A 22,547-nucleotide genomic window follows, 5' to 3' on the forward strand; every position below is an offset into this window, starting at 1 on the left:
CTGGTTGGCTTCAGGACATGGTCGAGCAGTTTCAAGGCTGTCGAGATTACAAGAGTGTTGCAGTGGGAGAGAGATTCCCTGAGGTTGGTCCGGAGGGTAACTTCTTCAGGTTAGGCATCCCTGGAAGAGGTTTCGCAGTGAGGTTACAATTGTATCAGTGATAATGAGAACTGCAGATGCTAGTAACTGATGTCCATTTCAAGCCCACTGACTCCCACAGCTACCTAGAATACACCTCCTCCCACCCTCACTCCTGTAAAAATTCCATCCCCTACTCCCAATTCCTCCGCCTCCGCCGCATCTGCTCACAGGATAAGGCATTCCACTCCCGCACGTCCCAGATGCCCACGTTCTTCAAGGATCGCAACTTCCCCCCGCAGTGGCCGAGAACGCCCTTGACTGCGTCTCCCACATTTCCCGCAACACATCCCTCACACCCCGCCCACGCCACAGCCGTTCCAAGAGGATCCCCCTCATTCTCACATACCACCCCACCAACCTCCAGATACAACGCATCATCCTCCGACACTTCCGCCATCTACAACCCGACACCACCACCCAAGCCATCTTTCCATCCCCACCCTTGTTTGCCTTCCAGAGAGACCACTCTCTCCGTGACTCCCTTGTCCGCTCCACACTTAACTCCTACCTCACGACACCCGGCACCTTCTCCTGCAACCGCAGGAAGTGCTACATTTGTCCTCACACCTCCTCCCTCCCCACCATCCCAGGCCCCAAGATGACCTTCCATATTAAGCAGATGTTCACCTGCACATCTGCCAATGTGGTATACTGTATCCATTGCACCCACTGTGGCTTCTTCTACATTAGGGAAACCAAGCGGAGGGTTAGGGACCGCTTTGCAGAACACCTCCGCTCGGTTCGCAACAAACAACTGCACCTCCCAGTCACGAACCATTTTATCTCCCCCTCCCACTCCTCAGACGACATGTCCATCATGGGCCTCCTGCAGTGCCACAATGATGCCACCTGAAGGTTGCAAGAACAGCAACTCATATTCCGCCTGGGAACCCTGCAGCCCAATGGTATCAATGTGGACTTCACAAGCTTCAAAATCTCCCCTTCCCCCACTGCATCTCAAAACCAGCCTAGTTCTTCCCCTCCCCCCACTGCATCACAAAACCAGCGCAGCTCGTCCCCTCCCCGCACTGCATCCCAAAACCAGCCCAGCCTGTCTCCGCCTCCCTAACCTGTTCTTCCTCTCACCCATCCCTTCCTCCCACCTCAATCTGCACCTCCATTTCCTACCTACCACCTCATCCCACCTCCTTGACCTGCCCGCCTTCCCTGGACTGACCCATCCCCTCCCTACCTCCTCACCTATACTCTCCTCTCTACCTATCTTCTTTTCTCTCCATCTTCGGTCTGGTTCCCCCACTCTCCGTATTTATTCCAGTTCCCTCTCCCCATCCTCCTCTCTGATTAAGGGTCTAGGCCCGAAACGTCAGCTTTTGTGCTCCTGAGATGTTGCTCGGCCTGCTGTGTTCATCCAGCTTCTCACTTTGTTATTCTGGATTCTCCAGCATCTGAGGTTCCCATTATCACTCATAAATTGATTGCTTTTTTAATGTTACATCAAATCATAGACCAACATCCAAATTAGTTTTGAAACCTGATTAAAACTGGCTGGAATATTCCTGTGCTTATATAAGAAATTATTAATTCTGTGTGATCTAAATGTACAAATTTCAACAGTTCTTGAAGTCATCAGACCAATAGATGATACTTTGTGAAACATATCTTGTAGAGTTGGCAACTTCATCTCTGTCAATTTAACCACTGCCAGATAAACCAGGTCCTGGTGCAGAAATATCCAGTTGTCTGAGTTTGTGTCCTAGCTCACTGCATGAACTGGAAAGCACATGTATTCAAATAGCTCTTAAAAAAAAATTCCTCCGGATTGCCTTGCATACTTATCTGACCTTTATTTCTCATTTCTCTCCTCCTCCACCTTTTAGAGTCAGTACAAATCCCAAGGCAACCAACTGATCCCAGATGCACCAGCAGAACAGGCTCTGGTCTACCAGAGAATGTTTGAGGTTATAACTCTGCATCAGAAGATGGGTAAGTTCCTCATCCTGAGCCATTGTCACTGTTGCAGTTCTTTCAGCCTGGGCAACTCGCTTGTGTTCTGGTCAGGGGTTGGAGGCAGTGGTGGAGTTGTTGTGGGAACTGGAATATTGTTAACAAGGGTGATGAGGTGGAAGGAACATGTGTTGGGAGGGTGGGTGGTGCTGGATATTGTTGAGAGGATGATGAGGTGTGGGTTGGAGGAAGCAAAGAGTGATGGAGAAAAGGCAGGTGAGGGGGAAACAAGGAGTGAATGAGCCAGGATGAAGGTGAAGGGGACTGGGAAAGTGGGGTACAAAAAGCAGAGGATGGTCAAGCAGAAGGAAAGGAGGGTAAAGTGGCAAAGAAGCATATAGGGATGGGGAGCATAGGATGGTGAGGGAGGGTAAAGTGGTGGAACAAGATAGAAGGGGAAGGGAGGATAATGAACATGAAGTGGAGGGGTATTCAGAAACCCACTTGCATGGTGACTGCACAAAACACGCTTTGTTCAGAATGAGAACAAGAAGAGATTCCATGAAGTAAGGATCCTATAAGAGCAACGAGGTCATGTTGGATTTGTACAGTGCATTGGTCAGACCACAGCTGGAGCACAGTGTGCAATTCTGTTCACTTCACTACATGAAGGATGTGATAGCACTAGATGGGGTGAGAGGAGGCTTACCAGAATGTTGCCTGTGGTGGAGAAATTGAGCTGTAAGGAAAGACTATATAGGCATGGACTGTTTTCTTTTAGAACAGAGACTGGGGAGGATGGGGAGGATGTGGTGGTGGTGATGTTCGCATGATTGAGGTATGAAAGATTAATGGGTATGCACAGGGCGAATAGAGAACAGCTGTTTCCTTTGGTTGAGAGGTCAGTTGCGAGAAGGCATTGTTTTAGGAAAAAGGGAAAGGGACTCCGAGGAAAGATGGGCCAAGTACAGGAAATTGGGATTGTGTCCCTTTCGTGGTTGTTTCGTGGCTGACTCGATCGGCCGAAAACTTGTTCTGCACTGTATGAAGCTATGAATCTATGAAATGGTTCATCTGACATAGTCCTGTCTCCACCAATTCCTTGAAGCTAGATCTAGCTCCAGCCTGTCAGGCCTCAGCAGTCCCTCATACAACTTTTCTCAGCAATGCTCAGCAAACATTTCTGGTCCAGAAAATTGTATTTGGGTGAACACGGCCTTCCCAGTTGGGAGTTCTTTTATTAGAAAAGGCAAGAGACTTGTTTATCCTGGTCCCTATTGCAGGAATTGTTCTAATTTGACAGTAAGCGATGAGTAACTTAAACACGTAACAATGAAACTGTTACAGTTTGACAGTATCTAGTGGGGAACGGCTTTCTCAGTGTTCTGGGGAGCAGAACCCATGCTAACTTGATTGTTATTGTATCTGCAGCTGATTATGCTTTCTACAATTGGAGGGTCCCAGAACCAGAGCGACACGAAAGTGCACTGGCAAGAAATAAAGCTGCATTGACGTCGGAGTTTACCCTCTGGGAAGGATATCTGGGGAAGGTAGGTTCCTTATCTCAAAAGAAACTGCAATGCAATGAGCAGCATGTGATGTGTCAGTATAGAGTGGGAATTATAACTGACCTGTAGTATTGTATTCAGCTTGACACACCACACCTTAGGAAGGAGAGATGAGCTTTGGAAGATACTTAGCACTGATTCAATTAAATGATATTCAGGGTTAGTGGATGATGTTACAAGGACTGACTGCACAAACAAGGCCCGTACCCCCCATAACTGAGACCTTAGAAGGCTGAAATAACTGAAGGGTCTAAAATCAGAAAAGGAGGTGAGAGAGAGGGTATCCTGTGTACAGAGAGTTGAAAATGAGGTGGTGCATTTCTTTTTTTAAATATAGAATTCCAACAGTGGAAATAGGCCATTCAACCCAACAAGTCCGCACTAACTCTCTGAAGAGCAGCCCCAAAGACTCATTTTCAAACACTATGGGCAATTTAGCATAGCCAATCCACCTAACCTGCACATCGTTGGATTCTGGGAGGAAACTGGAGCACCCAGAGAAAACACATGCAGACACGTGGAGAATGTGCAAACTCCACACAGGCAGTCGCCAGAGGATGGAATTGAACCCAGTCCCTGATACTGTGAGGCAGCAGTGCTAACCACTGAGCCACCATGCTGTCCATTTTTCAGATCAAAGTTAGCCATTTCGGAATGAAATAAGGCAAGACTTCATTTTACGTTTTCCAAACTGAGATTGCAAAATTTTAGCTGAGCTTGGTTTGTTTTAGATTTGCTTATGGATACTTATGGCAGATGATTTATTGTCCATTCCTAGTTGGACTGAAGCTTCCTCCTTGAGCCACTGTGGCCTTTTAGTTAGGGACACCCAAAATGTCATTCGGGGTAGAACTTGCAGGATTTTGACCCAAGTCAGGATGATGTGTTAATGGGAAGGGAATTTTCATGGGGTGGGCATTCCCATGTATCAATTGCTCTTGTTCTTCTAGATGATAGTGGTCATTGGTTTGGAAGGTACTGTCAAAGGACCCTTGGTGACTCACTGCAGTGCATCTTGTAGATGGTACAGACTGCTGGTACTGAGCATCAGTGGTGGAGGAAGTGAATGAGGTGGATGAACGCCAGTTAGTTGGATAATATGTGAATGTCTAGTTTGCCACAGAGAGCTATTTATCCTCAGCCATCACCTTTGCCAGCTTTGGACACTAAAGGAGTGATTAACATCACAGCCCGGAGATGAAGACCCCCTTTCCATTGTGCTGTTGTTGAATGGGATAGATTCAGAACAGATCTCACATCTCAAAACTGGGCACCAAGGGACTTAGAGATAACAAAGTGTGGAGCTGGATGAACACAGCAGGCCAAGCAGCATCTTAGGAGCACAAAAGCTTGGCCTGCTGTATTCATCCAGCTCCACACTTTATCTTGGATTCTCCAGCATCTGTAGTTCCCATTATCTCTGATAACAAGGGATCTAGACTGACCAATCCTATTTCACCCAGTGAGAGGTCAGAAATGGGGACTGACCAATCTTGTTTCTCGCAATGGGTCTGAGATTGACCAATCCTGTTTCACACAGCAAGAGGAATGTGATTTGAAACTGAACAATTGTATTAGACTAAGTTTCCTACAGTCAGTTGGCAAGAGACTTTCATCCCATTGGCCTGGACTGACTTCAAAACAATGTCTTGGATATGATTGGCACAATATAATATAGTACAATACAATGCAGCACAGGAACGGACTCTTTGGCCAACCATGCCTGCATCGATTTCTAATCCTTATTTAAACCTACTACTTATTGCCCAAATGTGGTTTCCATTCCTGTGTTCACCTCCTGTTCGTGTGTCTATCAAAATACATCTTAAACACTGCTAATGTGCCTGCTTACATCACCACTGAGAGTGCATTCCAGGCATCCAACACCCTCTCTATGAAAAAGATTTACCTGCACTTCTTTCTTAAATTTAACCCCTCTCACCTTGCATCTGTGCTCTTGTAGTTGACCTTTCCACCCTGGTCAAAAGCCTCTGACCATGTACCCTATCTATGGCTCTCAGAATTTTGTAGCCCGCGATCAGTTTGCCCCTCAGCTTCTGTCTTTCCATGAAAACAATCAATCTGAGTTAATCCAACTTCTCCTTGCAACTAAAACCCTCCTGACCAGGCAACATCCTGGTAGACATTTTCTACATCCCTTCCAAAATATCCATATTCTTCTGGTAGTGTGGTGGCCAGAACTACGTGCAATATTCCAAATGTGGCCTAACTAATGAGAGTAACTCTTATGTCATTCAGTTACACGTGCTGTAGTATTCCCATATACGAACCCAAAATTCTGTTGTAGTTTTGCAGGCTGAACCTTGGTGGCACAGTAACTGGGGCTTGAATCATTATCTTCATTAACCTGCAATCTATCTAGTGTACGATGGCAGATTGTTACCATCTTTTAATGTTTTGCTTTAAATTTAAACTTGCCTTCATTTTCATTTTACTGATGCGTGTATATAATTATGGATGGAATCTTCTGGGAGCTTATCAGTTTCTGCGTTGAATAAAACGGTGATAACGCTCCTTCTGTTTGCTCTTTGCATTCAACTGCAGAGGGAATAGGAATTGCCTTTGAACTAATTGTTGGCAAACTGGGTTCTGTTACTGTCTGTTCCATCTGATTCCATTCCCCTCTGCTAGGGTCATTCTATAAGCAGTTCCAAGCAAAACTGATGGCAGCAAATCCTCAGGTTTTAGAACATAGAACAGCACAGTACAGGCCCTTCAGCCCACGCTGTTGTCCCTCTTATCCTATGAAGTTCAAACTACGCTGTGTACCCTACATTATACTATCATCCATGTGCCTGTCAGAGAGGCGCCTAAATGTCTACAACATATCTGACTGCACTACCGCTGCTGGCAGCACATTCCACGCAACCAACACTCTCTGTATATATAGAATATAGAACATTACAGCACAGTACAGGCCCTTCGGCCCTCAATGTTGTGCCGACCTGTCATACCGATCTGAAGTCCATCTAACCTACACTATTCCATGTACATCCATATGCTCACCCAATGACGACTTAAATGTACCTAAAGTTGGCGAATCTACAACCGTTGCAGGCAGAGCGTTCTATACCCTTACTACTCTCTGAGTAAAGAAACCACCTCTGACATCTGTCCTATATCTTTCACCCCTCAATTTAAAAATATGCCCCCTCGTGCTCTCCATCACCATCCGAGGAAAAAGGCTCTCCCTATCCACCCTATCTCACCCTCTGATTATCTTATATGTTTCAGTTAAGTCACCTCTCAAACTTCTCTCTAATGAAAACAGCCTCAAGTCCCTCAGCCTTTCCTCATAAGACCTTCCCTCCATACCAGGCAACATCCTAGTAAATCTCCTCTGCACCCTCTCCAAAGCTTCCACATCCTCCTTATAATGTGATGACCAGAACTGTACGCAATACTCCAAGTGCGGCCGCACCAGAGTTTTGTACACTTTCACCATAACCTCTTGGTTCTGGAACTCGATCCCTCTATTAATAAAAGCTAAAACACTGTATGCCTTCTTAACAGCCCTGTCAACCTGGGTGGCAACTTTCAAGGATCTGTGTACATAGACACCGAGATCTCTCTGCTCATCTACACTACTAAGAATCTTACCATTAGCCGTGTACTTTGCCTTCCGGTTACTCCTACCAAAGTGCATCACCTCACACTTGTCTGCATTAAACTCCATTTGCCACCTCTCAGCCCAGCCCTGCAACTTATCTATGTCTCTCTGCAACCTACAACATCCTTCGTCACTACCCACAACTCCACCGACCTTAGTGTCGTCTGCAAATTTACTGACCCATCCTTCTGCGCCCTCATCCAGGTCATTTATAAAAATGACAAACAGCAGTGGACCCAACACTGACCCTTGCTGTACACCACTAGTAACTGCTGTCCAGGATGAACATTTCCCATCAACTACCACCCTCTGTCTTCTTTCAGCAAGCCAATTTCCGATCCAAACTGCATTATCTCCCACAATTCCATTCCTCCGCATTTTGTACAATAGCCTATTGTGGTGAACCTTATCGAACGCCTTGCTGAAATCCATATACACCACATCAACCGGTTTACTCTCATCTACCTGTTTGGTCACCTTCTCAAAGAACTCAATAAGGTTTGTGAGGCACGACCTTCCCTTCACAAAACCGTGCTGACTATCCCTAATCAATTTATTCTTTTCTAGATGATTATAAATCCTATCCCTTATAACCTTTTCCAACACTTTACCAACAACTGAGGTAAGGCTCACTGGTGTATAATTACCAGGGTTGTCTCTACTCCACTTCTTGAACAGGGGAACCACATTAGCAATCCTCCAGTCATCTGGCACTATTCCTGTAGACAATGACGAGTTAAAGATCAATGCCAAAGGCTCGGCAATCTCCTCCCTGGCTTCTCAGAGGATCCTAGGATAAATCCCACCCAGCCCAGGGGACTTATCTATCTTCACGCTCTGTAGGATTTCTAATACCTCTTCCTTGTGAACCTCAATCCCACCTAGTCTAGTAACCTGTATCTCAGTATTCTCCTCGACAATATTGTAGTTTTCTAGAGTGAATACTGTTGAAAAATATTCATTTAGTGCTTCCCCTACCTCCTCTGACTCCACACACAACTTACCACTACTATCCTTGATTGGCCCTAATCTTACTTTCGTCATTATTTTATTCTTTAAATACCTATAGAAAGCCTTAGGGTTTACCCTGATCCTATCTGCCAACAACTTCTCATGTCTCCTCCTGGCTCTTCTGAGCTCTCTCTTTAGGTCTTTCCTGGCTACCTCGTAGCCCTCACGTGCCTTAACTGAGCCATCACATCTCATCCTAACATAAGCCGCCTTCTTCCTCTTGACCAGAGATTCCACCTCCTTCGTAAACCAAGGCTCCCGTGCTCTACCGCTTCCTCCCTGCCTGACAGGTACATACTTATCGAGGACAGACAGGAGCTTTTCCTTGAATAAGCTCCACATTTCTAATGTGTCCATCCCCTGCAGTTTCCTTCCCCATCCTATGCTCCCTAAATCTTACCTAATCTCTTACCTAAATGGCTAGCACGAGGGGTCATAGTTTTAAGCTGGTTGGTGGAAAGTATAGAGGGGATGTCAGAGGCAGGTTCTTTACGCAGAGAGTTGTGAGAGCATGGAATGCGTTGCCAGCAGCAGTTGTGGAAGCAAGGTCATTGGGGTCATTTAAGAGACTGCTGGACATGCATATGGTCACAGAAATTTGAGGGTGCATACATGAGGATCAATGGTCGGCACAACATTGTGGGCTGAAGGGCCTGTTCTGTGCTGTACTGTTCTATGTTCTATGTTCTATGTTCTATGTTCTAATCTCATTGTCATTGCCGTTCCCCAGCTATAACTCTTGCCCAGTGGTATCCACCTATCCCTTTCCATCACTAAAGTAAACATAACAGAACTGTGATTGCTATCACCAAAGTGCTCACCTATTTCCAAATCTAACACCTGGCCGGGCTCATTACCCAGTACCAAATCTAATGTGGCTTCGCCCCTTGTTGGCCTGTCTACGTACTGTGTCAGGAAGCCCTCCTACACACACTGAACAAAAACTGACCCATCTATAGTACTCGAACTATAGTGTTCCCAGTCAATATTTGGAAAGTTGAAGTCCCCCATGACAACTACCCTGTGTCTCTCCCTCCTATTGAGAATCATCTTTTGCTATCCTTTCCTCTACATCTCTGGAACTATTCGGAGGCCTATAGAAAACTCCCAACAGGGTGACCTCTCCTTTCCTGTTTCTAACCTCAGCCCATACTACCTCAGTTGACAAGTCCCCAAACATCCTTTCTGCAACTGTAATACTGTCCTTGACCAACAATGCCACACCTCCTTCCCCCCCTCCCCCCCCCCCCCCCACCCCCCCCTCTTTACCATCTTCTCTGTTCTTACTGAAACATCTAAATCCCGGAACCTGCAGCAACCATTCCTGTCCCTGCTCTATCCACATCTCCGAAATGGCCACAACATCGAAGTCCCAGGTACTAACCCATGCTGCAAGTTCATGCACCTTATTCTGGATACTCCTGGCATTGAAATAGACACACGTCCTCTGACATCTCCCCTATACCTTCCACAATCACTTTAAAATTATGCCCCCTCGTAATAGCCATTTCTGCCCTTGGGAAAAAGTCCCTGACTACCCACTCTATCAATGCCTGTCATTATTTGTTCTCCTCTCATCTTTCTTCACTCCAATTGAAAAAGCCCCAGCTCCCTCAACCTTCCCTCATTAGACCTCCCCTCCAGTCCAGGCAGCATCCTGATATATCTCTTCTGCACCCTCTCTCAAGCTTCCACATCCTATAATGAGGCGACCTGAACTGAATACCATATTCCAAGTGTGACCTATGCAGGGTTTTATAGAGGTGTAGCATAATCTTCTGGCTCTTAAACTCAATTCCCCTGCCAATGAAAGCCAACACACCATGTACCTTCTTTACAACCCTATCAACATTGTTAGCAATTTTGAGGGGTCTGTGGGCAGGGACCCCAAGATCCCTCTGTTCCTCCATCCTGCCTAGAATCCTGGCATTAACTCTGTGTATTCTGCATTCAAATTCAACCTTCCAAATGAATCACTTCACATTTTTAACTTACACTTGAACTTATGCTTAGAATTGGAACTGTCTGACAGAGAGAGCTAATGTTTTAGGTTTGTCAGTGAACAAATATAATCTCTTTGTTTTGTTTTCAGATGGGACCCCAATCATATATAGCAGGGAAAAACTTCACCATGGCTGATGTCATGCTGTTCCCACACCTGGCCCTCTGTGTCCGATTTGGGTAAGTCACTGACTGTGTTTGTTTTATCGTTGAATGTGAAATATCTCCATAGAAACGCCTGTCTTGGATCAGTGTTTCAGTGGGTTAGCTAGAGTACACATTGTTGGCAAGGGTCTCAAGGAATATGAAGGAAGCAGAAAATAATTTAAACAAGAAATTAGGAAGACTAGAAGGAGCCAATGAGTGTACTTGGCAAATAGGAGTAAGGAGACTACCCAGGCATTTTATATGTTCATTAGGAGCAAGAGAGTAACTGGGGAAAGGGTGGGTCCACAACAAGGCAGAGGAGGTGGGTGAAGTCCTTAATGAGTACGTCACATTGGTATTCACCAAGGAGAAGGACGTACATGGTGAGATTGGGGAGTTGTCTGTTGAAATTCTGGGGTATGCCGACATTAAGAACGAGGAGGTGTTGAGTATCTTGAAAAACATTAAGGTAGCTAAATCCCCCAGGGCCTGATGGGATCTATCCCAGGATACTGAGGGAGGTAAGGGAAGAGATTACTGGCGTTTTGACTGATATCTTTGACTCCTCTTTAGCCGTGTGACGTCCCAGAAGACTGGTGAATAGCAAGTATTGCTGCTTTGTTAAAGAAGAGCAACAGGGATAATCCAGGAAATTACAGGCCAGCAAGCACTACATCAGTGGCCAGGAAATTATTGGAGTAGATTATTCAGGGATAGGATTTATTCTGATTTGGAGAAGAAAAGACTTTAGGGACAGTCAGCATGGCTTTACATTGGGAGGTTTTGTCTCTCAAACTTGATTATTTGTTTTGATGAAATTAAGATAGTTTGAGGGTAGGGCAGTAGATTTTGTCTACGTAGACTTTACAAGAACATTTGACAGGGACACTGCAAGAGGCTAGAGAAGAAATTGCGGGGACCCTGGCTGATATATTTGCATCATTCGCCACAGGTGAGGGCCCAGAAGACTGGAGGGTGGCGAATGTTGTACCCTTACTCAAGAAGGGCTGCAAAGAAAAACCTAGGAATTATAGATCTGCGCATCTGCTAATATGGTATACTGTATCCACTGTTCCCGTTGTGGCCTCCTCTACATCTGGGAAACCAAGCAGAGGCTTGGGGACCGCTTTGTGAAATACCTATGCTTGGTTTGCGACAAATGACTGCACCTCCCAGCCATGAACCATTTCAACTCCCCCTCCCACTCCTTGGACAACATGTCCATCGTGGGCCTCCCGTAGTGCCACAGTGATGCCACCCGAAGGTTGCAGGAACAGCACCTCATGTTTCGCTTGGGAACCCTGATACTATTGGGCTGCAATGTGGACTTCACAAGCTTCAAAATCTCCCCTCCCCCGATCGCATCCCAAGACCAGCCCTCCTTGACCGTGCCTCCCTAACCTGTCTGTCCTCCCACCTATCCACTCCCACCTCAAGTCCAACCCTCATGTCCAACCTAACAGCCTCATCCTGTCTCCTTGACCTGCCCTGTCCTCTCTGACCTGACCTAGCCCATCCCTAACTTCTCACTTACACTCACCTTTACTGGCTCCATCCCTGCCTTCGACCTGTCTGTTTCCTCTCCACCTATCTTCTCCTTTATCCATCTTCTATCTGCCCCCTTGCCCTCCCTATTTATTTCAGAATCCCATTCCCCTCCCCCCATTTCTGAAGAAGGGTCTAGACCTGAAAGGTCAGCTTTCCTGCTCCTCTGATGCTACGTGGCCTGCTGTGTTCATCCAGCTCTACACCACCTCTAGCGTCTAACTATCTCTGAATTATAGACAGTAAGCTTAACATCTGGAGTAGGTAAGTTACTTGAGAAGATTGAGGGATAAGATTTGCATGTATTTTGAAAGACAGGAGTAAGTTGGAAGTAAGCAGGGTAGCTTTGTGCGTCGGAGATAATGCCTCGCAAACTTATTACAGTCCTTTGAGGGCAAGGTTGTAGATGTAGCCTGCGTGTATTTCAGTAAGGTGTTTGATAAGATTCCACATAGTAGGCTGTTCTGGAAGGTTAGATTGCATGAATCCAGGGAGAGGTTGAACAAGTTAGGACCTTTTATCTTTCTAGTGCAGGAGATAGAGGTTGGGGGTGGTGGAATCTTATAGAAATGTCTATGAACGTGAGAGGCATGCATAGGGTGAATGCACTCAGTTTTTTTCCCAGGGTTGAGAAATTGAGGACTAGAGGGCATCAGTTTAAGGTATGAGGGGAAAGAATACATTGGGAACTTGAGGGTCAACTTTTTTTATACAGAGGGTGTTATGCATATGGAATGAGCTGCCAGTGGAAGTGGTTAGAACAGGTACATTAACAACATTTAAAAGGCACTTGGACAAATACATGGTATAGAATGATATGGGCCAAGTGCAGGGAAATGGGGTTAGTGTGGATGGACAGTTTGATTGGCATGGACCCATTTGGGCTGAAGGGCCTGTCTCCCATGCTGTAGGACACTATGACTCTCATGGTTGGCTGGTCCAGAATAGTATTCCACATGGTGAGATGGCGGGTTGGATACAAAACTGGCTTGGTGATAGAAAACCAAGGGTAGTTGTGGAGCAGTGTTTTTCTGACTGGAGTCCTGTCACCAGTGATGTTCTACCAAGATCAGTGCTGGGACCTCCTGTAATTGTAACACATAAATAATTTCAATGAAAATTTCAGTGGTCTGATTCATAAGTTAGCAGACGATATGAAAGCCATGGAGAACCCATGGTTTGGGGAACAGTTGGATAATGAGGAAGATTAGCAGGATATAAATCATTTGGAAAGTTGGGCAGAGAAATGGCAATTTGAGTTTAATCTAGGCAAGTGTGAAGTGATGCATTTGGCCTTGCAAAATGTAGGAGGAAAGTGTACAGTAAATGGCATAATCTGTAGGAGCAATGACACATAGAGGAATCTCTGGGCGCAAGCCTGGAGCTCCCTACAAGTGCCAACACAAGTGGGTAAGATGGTAAAGAAACTGAGTGAACTCCTTGCAGACAGGGCTTCCTGACTGGGGCTGTTAATCTGGCCCAATCGGGGAACTCCTATGAGGTTCACTTGATGACCTTGCTACAATCAATACATCTTTCCCCTTCTGAGTCTAAGGACATAGGTCAGTTTTTTTTTGTTTTGTAGCTTCTTCTGGGGTGTTTTAGCACTGGGCCAGATTCCTCCAACTCTGCCTCAGATATGGGTGGTGTGTAACGCACAATAGCTCACCTCTTGCGCCCGGAGCATCTTGTGGTGGTGGGGGGGAGTGGGGGGGGGGGGGGGGGGTCACGGAATTCAATGTATTCTTCAAATGGTAAAAGCATTGAGGCAGTGATGTCTGCCATGCCCATCTCAGATGCTGAGGCAACTTCAATGCTTGATAGAGGGGGAGAACCCATGGTTTGGGGGACACTTGGATAGCCTGTTATAGAACCAGGCACCATTTGCAAGTTTGCAGCTTACATTTAGGCCGCGTGCTTGTTCAGGACTGTTGCACCTACTGAACATCATCTATCATTGGACCTGTGCACGTGTCGACCCTGCCTCTGACTCATGCAGGGCCATTCCTGTAGCTCCTTCACTGGACTTGGTCCCCTGAAGTAAACTTTCTCTCTGACTTAGCAGTGTCCTCTGCCCAGCATTGGTGTTTACGATGCTGTTTCATTGCCACAACCAACCACCACCCAACCCTTCTTCCCCCCACCATGTTCAGGAAGCTCAAATTTAACCTGGTGCTGAGTAATTGTACTAGCCTCCTCCACTTCCTCTGGCACCTCATTCCAAACATGCACCATCCTCTGTGTGAAAATGTTGCTCCTTCGGTTTCTCTTCAATCTTTCCTCCCTCATCTTAAACCTATGCTATCTTGTTATGGACTCTGCTATCCTGGAGAAGAGACATTGACTATTCACCCTATCTATGCCCCTCATGATTTTATAAACTAAGGTCACACCTCTGCCTCCAACACTCCAAGGACAAAAGCCCCATTTATTCAGCCTGTTCCTTTAGCTCAAACCCTCCAACCCTGGCAACATCGTTGTAAATAGTTTCTGAACCCTATCAAGTTTAACAACATCCTCCCTACAGCAGGGAGACCAGAATTGAATGCAGCATTCCAAAAGTAGCTGAACCAATGTCCTGTACAGCTGCAGCATGACCTCCCAACTCATGTACTCAATGCACTGAACAATAAAGGCAAGCATCCCAAACGCCGCCTTCACTACCCTGTCTACCTGCTACTCTACTTTCAAGGAACTATCAACCTGCACTCGGGGTCTGTTTGTTCAGCGACAGTCTCCAGGACCTTACCAGTAAGTGTATAAGCCCTGCCTTGATTTGCCTTTCCATACCCCTCATTTATCTAAATTAAACTCCATCTGCAAAATCCTTGGCCCACTGGCCCATCTGATCAAGGTCCCGTTGCACTCTGAGGTAACCTTCTTTGTTGTTCACTACACCACCGATTTTGGTGTTAGCTGCAAACATACTAACCATACCTCTGATATTCCCATCCAGATCATATTATATAAATGACAAAAAGCAGTGGACCCAGCACCAATCCTTTTTGCACAGAGCTGGTCGCAGACCTCCAGTCTGAAAAGCAACCCTTCACCACTACCCTCTGTCTTCTAACTTTTGAGCTAGTTCTATATCCAAGTGGATAGTCTCTTACCATATTCTGTATAATCTAACCTTGCTAACCAGTTTACTTTGCAGAAACTTGTTCAATGCCAAACTGAAGTCCATCGAGAGGTCTTATTGCAGCTGTACAGGGCATTGGTTCAGCCACTTTTGGAATGCTGCATTCAATTCTGGTCTCCCTGCCCTCCTCAATCCTCCTTGTTATTTATTTTAAAAAATGTCAATTAAGTTTAAGTCTAATCCCCATTAGCAACTCTACTGGAGCTATCCCTGTAGTTGCAAAAGGGAGGGTCCATAGATCAAATAGGAACCAGGACAGTTTGGTATCACATGAAGCTGTAGAATGTTTGTTTTTTTTTTAAAGCCTGCCTTCAAAGTTTGGACTGATATTTCTGCTAGACCATTGGATGATGGATGGTCTGGAGTGTCCTTAAACAATTTCTACTATTTGACTTTAGCAGGGATTTTGAGCATTTCTAGTAAATGATGGTCTATTATTTGTGACCCACACTTCCAGGAGTCAGTGTATTGAAAGAAGTGTTTGACGAATGAATTCTATGCATGCCCAGCTACTTTGAGTGGATGTTCATGATGACTAAGACCATTGAGTCCACAAAAGGAGCAAAAGTGATTGTCCTGAACTTTGCCACCAAGTGCATGTTTACCCGGCCATTCCCATGACTGTGGGAGCTGCTGGTGGTAATTTTGTTCTTGTTAGCATTCTAGACATTGCCTCGCCAATGCCTCATCCAATCCTGGCCACCAGACATAACGCCTTGTCAACATCTTCATTTTGAAAATCCCTGGATAATCCTGGTGGAGTCCAGCCAGTATATGGCGGCAATGTTTGCTCAGGACAATCACTTTTGCTCCTCATAATAATATGCCATCTTCTACTGTGAACTGGTCCCACCGGATCCAGAAAGATCTTGACTTTGATTGTGGTGGCTCTTTTGTTTTCCCCCCATTGCCACCAGTTTTGCCATGACCAACTATTTTTGCATCCACAGTATGATATTGTCAGCTATGACTGGAAGTGGGTCCAGAAAATTTGAAACCATCACAGACTTTCCAGTGGCGGTACCACCAGTGGTGTTATCTGCCAGTGGGAGGCAGCTCAATGCATTTGCATTTGCTACGTGGCCTCCCAGATGGTGTTCCAACTTGTAATTAGATGCATTTAGTATTAGAGCCCACAACTGAATTTGGCCTTAAACCCTGGCCAGCGCAACCTTGTCATGCTTAAGTAGATCTAGCAAGGGTTTGCCATCTGCTGCTATTACAGATTTGCATCAGTAAAGGCATAGGTGGAACTTTGACTTGAAATGTGACTGCCAAACCTTCCTTCCTTTATCTGGGCGTATTTATGCTCTGCATTAGCTGAAGTCCTGAACGCATACACTACTGGCCATTCCTTTCTGTTGGGCCACCTGAGTTAAAACCACCCCACTGCCAAGCTTTTCAGACTGGAGGATTGGTGCTAGGCCCACTGCTTTTTGTCATTTATGTGAAATAATTTGGATGGGGAGGCATCACGTGTCAATATGAGATCATGCTTGGGATCATATTGTGCCCAACACCTTAGAGGATGATAGTTTTCATGTAAGTGAAAAAGCAGCTATGGACTGGGTACATGACCATTTCCAAGGCTGACATTTTGAAAAAAGTGTTCATTCAAAGGTGCCAGGAGACAGTGGTGAAGGTTCTCTGATGAAGGGTCTAGGCCCAAAACATCAGCTTTTGTGCTGCTGAGATGCTGCTTGGCCTGCTGTGCTCATTCAGCTTCACACTTTGTTATCTTGGAGGCTAGTTTATGTGTGAGCTCTCTGCAATAATTCACCAGCCCAAGGAAAGATGTGGGATGCACCATTGATTGCCCTCACTTTATCTTCCAACGGGTGTAACCTGGTCTTGTCAACTCTGTAGCCAAATGAGGCACTTGGGGTGCCTGGAAATCTCATTTTTCCTTTGTAACATGCACACCTGCCTGGGAGAAACTTTTTGGTGACATGGAGTAGACCTTGTAAAATGTTTTCCATTGTCTGCTGAAAAATGGCACAGGCTAATGATATCTCAAATGGCAGTCTTGTATATTGGTACAAATCCTTATGGGTATCAATTGTGACAGACTTCCAGGAATCCTCATCTAAATGTTATTGCAACTAAACATGGTTCATATTCCAAGATAACAAAGTGTGGAGCTGGATGAACACAGGCCAAGCAGCATCTCAGGAGCACAAAAGCTGACGTTTTGGGCCTAGACCCTTCATCAGCGAGGGGGATGGGGAGAGGGAACTGGAATAAATAGGGAGAGAGGGGGAGGCAGACCGAATATGGGGAGAAAAGAAGATAGGTAGAGAGGAGAGTATAGGTGAGGAGGTGGGGAGGGGATGGGTCAGTCCAGGGAAGGCTGACAGGTCAAGGAGGTGGGATGAGGCGGTAGGTAGGAAATGGAGGTGCGGATTGAGGTGGGAGGAAGGGATGGGTGAGAGGAAGAACACGTTAGGGAAGCGGAGACAGGCTGGGCTGGTTTTGGGATGCAGTGTGGGGAGGGGTTCATATCCAGTTTTGTGAAGGACAGCCATTCTGCCAATTTTGCATATACTCCTCTAGACAAGGGGTTGGGTATTTATCCAGCTGTAAAAGGGTTCTACTGCTTGTTTAAAATCCTCAAAGGTGAACCAATCCAGGCTTCACAGTCAGTATGATCAGTACTGCCCATTTCGCAAACTGACGAGTTTGATGATTCTTTTGCTTTCCAGCCTCCTGATTTCTGCCTCTGGCAAATAGTGGGTGGGCCTTGCAGAATTGTGGGATTATTTCCTGGTCAGCATGCAAGGTGGCCGTTTCCTTTGATAGTCCCTAGACCTTCCTGAAAATCCTCATGGGTATTTATTGAGGACTTTACTCAGGTAGCCATTTTTTAATTGATAAATGTTGATCCAATCTAGAATCATCGAAAACCTACAGTGTGGAAGTAGGCCCATCGAGTCCACACTGATCTTCCAAAGAACATCCCATCCAGACAACACCTCCTCACCACCCCGCCCCCCCCCACCCAATCCCCAACCCTATCCTCGTAACACCATATTTCCCATAGTCAATCCACCTAACCTGCACATCTTTGGACTCAGGGAGGAAACTGGAGTACCTAGAGGAAATACAAATGTTGGGACAACGTACAAACTCTTCACACAGTCACCCGTGTGTGGCATCAAACCCAGGTCCCTGGTGCTGTGAGGCAGAAGTGCTAACGACTGAGCCACTGTGCTCCCTTCGGTGACTCTTTACCAACCAATTTCACTCCAAGCTTGAGCCCGAGCCTTTTACAACAATCGGTGGTAACTGAACTGGCTGCTTCTCGTAAGAGAATGGAACAAAATTTCTACTCTTCTCTTATAAAGGTTCCCCAATACAGTATTCAGTCTAGCTAAGGTCTTGCACAAGCTCGAGGGTTGGAGTCTAGAACGAATTTTGTTAAAGATTGTTTCTGCCATCACTGAAACAGTATCAACTTCCATTAGAACCAGGTCACCATTTCAATCAGATATTGGTTCTGATGTGGATGTTGTTAAGCAATTTAACTGTTGCAAACCAGATGTTGGTGGATTCTCCAAGGAGCGTGCTCTCCTAGATATCAGCCTGTAAGTTTTCTTACTCTACTTGTGTCTGTGTGGGACTTTTTATTTTTGCTGTCTCATTCGTTTACTGGCAGCAACTACAATGTCTTGCCTGCCTGAATCTAAATTTTAATCATTTAGCCAAGGCTTGGCTTTATTTTGGGGTTTTACTTGGGCTGATCTAGAGTCCCTCTATTCAGGGTATGTCCTGAGTGGGACTGCAATTGCCTTCACCCAAGTGGTATTCCCCAAGTTTAGTCAGACTGGTAAGGGTATCTATTTGCATCAGAAATCCTGCAATTCGTTGGCTCGACTTGCCGCATTTTCCATTGATAAAATAGTAGGTGCTTTTGCATGGCTATGTCATTCATCTTACATACCAAAGAGTTTCTCAGCATCTTGTTAAGGGTTAAACCAAAGGCACATGCTTCTGCCAGTTGATTTTAAATTGCTCAAAATTCCTGATATGGATTCAGCTATTTCTGGTTTTATTGAGTAAAATTGATTAGTGTTTCAGAATGAGAGGAGGTTTTGAATCGTAATATTCCTTAACTAAATCCATAAACTCTTAAGGTTTTAGTAATCCCATGCCTCGGAAAGGTGGCCTCCTAATAATGGAAAAAACTGTGGGTCCACGAGCAATCAGGAGAATTACTTGTTACTTTTCATTTGCCTGGCAAAAATAGCACTTCCTTTCCACATACTGAGTCAGTCTTCAGCAGGATTGAATGAGTCAAGCTTCCCAAATAACAGTATGATGCCAGAAATGCTTATCCTAACTCAAAGATGACTGTTGCAAGCAAATACCTTCAGGAGAATACTTTACACTTATTGCCATTGAGATCACTCCAGAGGCCAGTTTCCTGTCACCAAGTCACCCTTTTATTTACATGTGCACAGTACATGACACAGATCTAGCTCCTTCAGAGCAAGCTGTCAGAGTGAATTGGATGTCTGCCACTCCTGCTTTTATCTGTCTGCCAGGGATCCCTGATTGGGGATGTTAATCTGGTTTGAACAGGGAACTCCCATTCTGAGATCCACTTGGTTGACCTCACAACAATCACTACGTGAAGGACATGGAGACTTTGGGGAGATTGCAAAAGAGGTTTATCAGGATGTTGCATGGATTGGAATGTTTTAGCTATAAGGACAGGTTGGACAAACGAGAGCAATCATTGTCGCTCAAACTTTTGATCTGGTATGTGCTGTTCCGTAGAGAGAAGCTAATTCTAATTTGTATTGTTTACTGCTGGGACTGTTAAGTTTTTTTTTAATTAAATATATGCTATATGGATGAGCTACATTCATTTCAATATCTGGGTGTCAAGGTATGTTTGTAATGCGAAAAGGAAATGTATGGCAAAAATAAAGATTCTTTTTTAGATTAGATTCCCTACAGTGTGGAAACAGGCCCTTTGGCCCAACAAGTCCACACTGCCCCTTGAAACATCCCACCCAGACCCATCTCCCTATAACCCACACACCCTTGAACACTATGGGCAATTTGGCATGGCCAATCCACCTAGCCTACACATCTTTGGACTGTGGGAGGAAACCGGAGCACCCGGAGGAAACCCATGCAGACACGGGGAGAATGTGCAAACTCCACACACAGTCACCTGAGGCTGGAATCGAACCTGGGTCCCTGGCACTGAAGCTGCAGTGCTAACCACTGAGCCACCGTGCCGCCCCCAAGGTGTTGAATTATATACTTTTCTTTCACAGGCATATTTGTGACGAGCACTATTTTCTCATTCTCTAGTGCACAACGTTCCTGGTAGAGCAGTGGAGGCTGAGGTCATCTGAGTGATGACCTGATTGAAGTGTATAAAATTATTTGATGCATGGATTGGGTGGACAGTCAGTTGCTTTGCCACTCTGGGGAGAATGTCAGATACTAGTGTGCATAGGTTTGAGGTGGGGGTGGGTGGGTGGGGCGGGGGGGGGGGCGCGCGCAGGAGCGGGAAGGACTGTTTAAAGGATGTGTGCAAGGAAAGTTTTCCACACTCGGAGTGATAGGTGCCTGTGATGTGCTGTGAGGAGGTGGTAGAAGCAGGACCAATAGCAAAGTTTTAAAAGGCATTTAGGCATTCACATGAACAGGCAGGAAATGTCTTAATTCTGAAGACCAGATGACTTGATTTAAAACCTGTAATACCAAAACTCTTAACTTTTTTGTTTTTAAACTTTGGATTATAGACTGTCGCGGAAGAGATATCCATATCTGCTCGATTATTACAATCGAGTGAAGGAGCGACCCAGTATCCAGGCAACCTGGCCCCCTCACTGGAAGGAGACTCCTTCAAGCATGGATGCCCTGAAAGAGGTCTGAGCTGCCATCCAGCACTGTCCTGTTCTCTGATTTTAAATAACATATCCCTTATGAACCAGAGTGATCAGTCACTAAACTTTTGATCTGGTATGTGCTGTTCTATAGAGAAGCTAATTCTAATTTGTATTGTTTATTGCTGGGACCAAGTATTTTTTATTAAATATATGCAATATGGATGAAATACATTCATTTCAATATCTGGGTGTCAAGGTACGTTTGTAATGTGAAAAGGATATGTATAGCAAAAATAAAGATTTGATATGAAAGGTGTTGAATGATATACTTTTCTTTCACAGGCATATTTGTGACAAGCATTATTTTCTCATTCTCTCTCTCTAGTGCACAATTAATCCCAAAGTCAATTATGTTTGCTGGCAATGTCCAACTGACATTACAGGGATAGTAGGAACCACTGATGCTGAAGTCTGAGACAACATGGTGTGGACCTGGAGGAACACAGCAGGCCAGGCAGCATCAGGGGATCGAGTCTGGACCCTTTCCCAAAACGTCAGCTTTCCTGCTCCCCTGACATTATAGGGAACCAGTTGGACAGCCTTTTGAAAGTCAGTCCCTTCTCTCCAGGGAGGCTTTTGGAGACATATCACTCTCCTTACTGTAATGACGCGAGGTCCTTCTCGGGTTTCCTGGCTGATAGCTAACCTGTTGTTTGCTATTTTCAATTTCTGTTCCACTTTCACATGATGAGAGACTGCAATGAAGAATACCCAAACAAACCAGTCCTGCACAGAAAATCCAGAAAGTTTAGTTGAGGAACGTAATAACATCTTTCTGATAGCCATTTCCCAGCAGGGACAATTACTTCAGGAGAATTAATAGTTTACCCAGTTATGTGCACCATTCTTATAAAATAAGAGTTACCACTTGGGACTTCACTGCTAATGGAATGTTCTGCCTCAGTACGGATTTCCCCCTGTCAAAATCTCTGTCATTTTTGTTGGCCTAACTTGGAGTACCCCAATAGTTGCATCATTTTCTGTGACAGTGCTGACTGAATGGGCAAAGCTGCAATAACCGTCAGCAGAATGTGGCTCAATCAAGTTGTTGATGCACTTTGCAATTTTGTACACCACTGCTGCAAATTCCCCAAAGATTCCCTGCCAGCACTTTCCAATTGCACAACTACTACCATCCAGAAAGACATGGGCAGCAGATATGTGGGAACACAACCAGCTGCAAGTTCACCTCCAAGCCAATCACTGTCCTATCTGGGAAATATATTGCTGCTCCTTCATTGTAGCTGGGTCAAAATCCTGGAATTCCTCACTAATGGTGTTCTTGGTCAATGTTTTGACTACAGTGGGCCAAGAAGGTAGCTCATCAAGGATAGGCAACAGTTAGCTGGCCAGTCAACAATATCTATATACTATGAGTAAATTTTAAAAAAAAACCTCCATTCACTGATCTCTCACATTACTCTATCAACCTTCGCACTCTGAACGTCTTTGACCAACCTCTTCACAAATCTACATTACCATAACACTCTTGAATCACTAACGTGCATTACTCTATAATAAATATTCACTGAACTGCCTTGCTCTAT

The 22,547-nt window shown here is 45.2% G+C and overlaps 1 protein-coding gene across 1 annotated transcript in view; it reads left to right on the plus strand.

The window, feature by feature from the left end:
• The window catches only part of LOC125460116 (glutathione S-transferase A-like), a 31,371-nt gene extending 10,119 nt beyond the window's left edge, over window positions 1–21,252 (plus strand). The window contains exons 3-6 of the mRNA XM_048547234.2: window positions 1,980–2,085; window positions 3,478–3,596; window positions 10,349–10,437; window positions 20,854–21,252. Of these exons, the coding sequence (XP_048403191.2) occupies window positions 1,980–2,085; window positions 3,478–3,596; window positions 10,349–10,437; window positions 20,854–20,986 (447 nt within the window). The 3' untranslated portion in view covers window positions 20,987–21,252. The remainder of the gene's footprint in view (window positions 1–1,979; window positions 2,086–3,477; window positions 3,597–10,348; window positions 10,438–20,853) is intronic.
• Window positions 21,253–22,547: the final 1,295 nt, after the last annotated feature.

The sequence above is a fragment of the Stegostoma tigrinum genome, chromosome 16 (assembly GCF_030684315.1).
Source record: "Stegostoma tigrinum isolate sSteTig4 chromosome 16, sSteTig4.hap1, whole genome shotgun sequence".
Taxonomy (NCBI): Eukaryota; Metazoa; Chordata; class Chondrichthyes; order Orectolobiformes; family Stegostomatidae; genus Stegostoma; species Stegostoma tigrinum.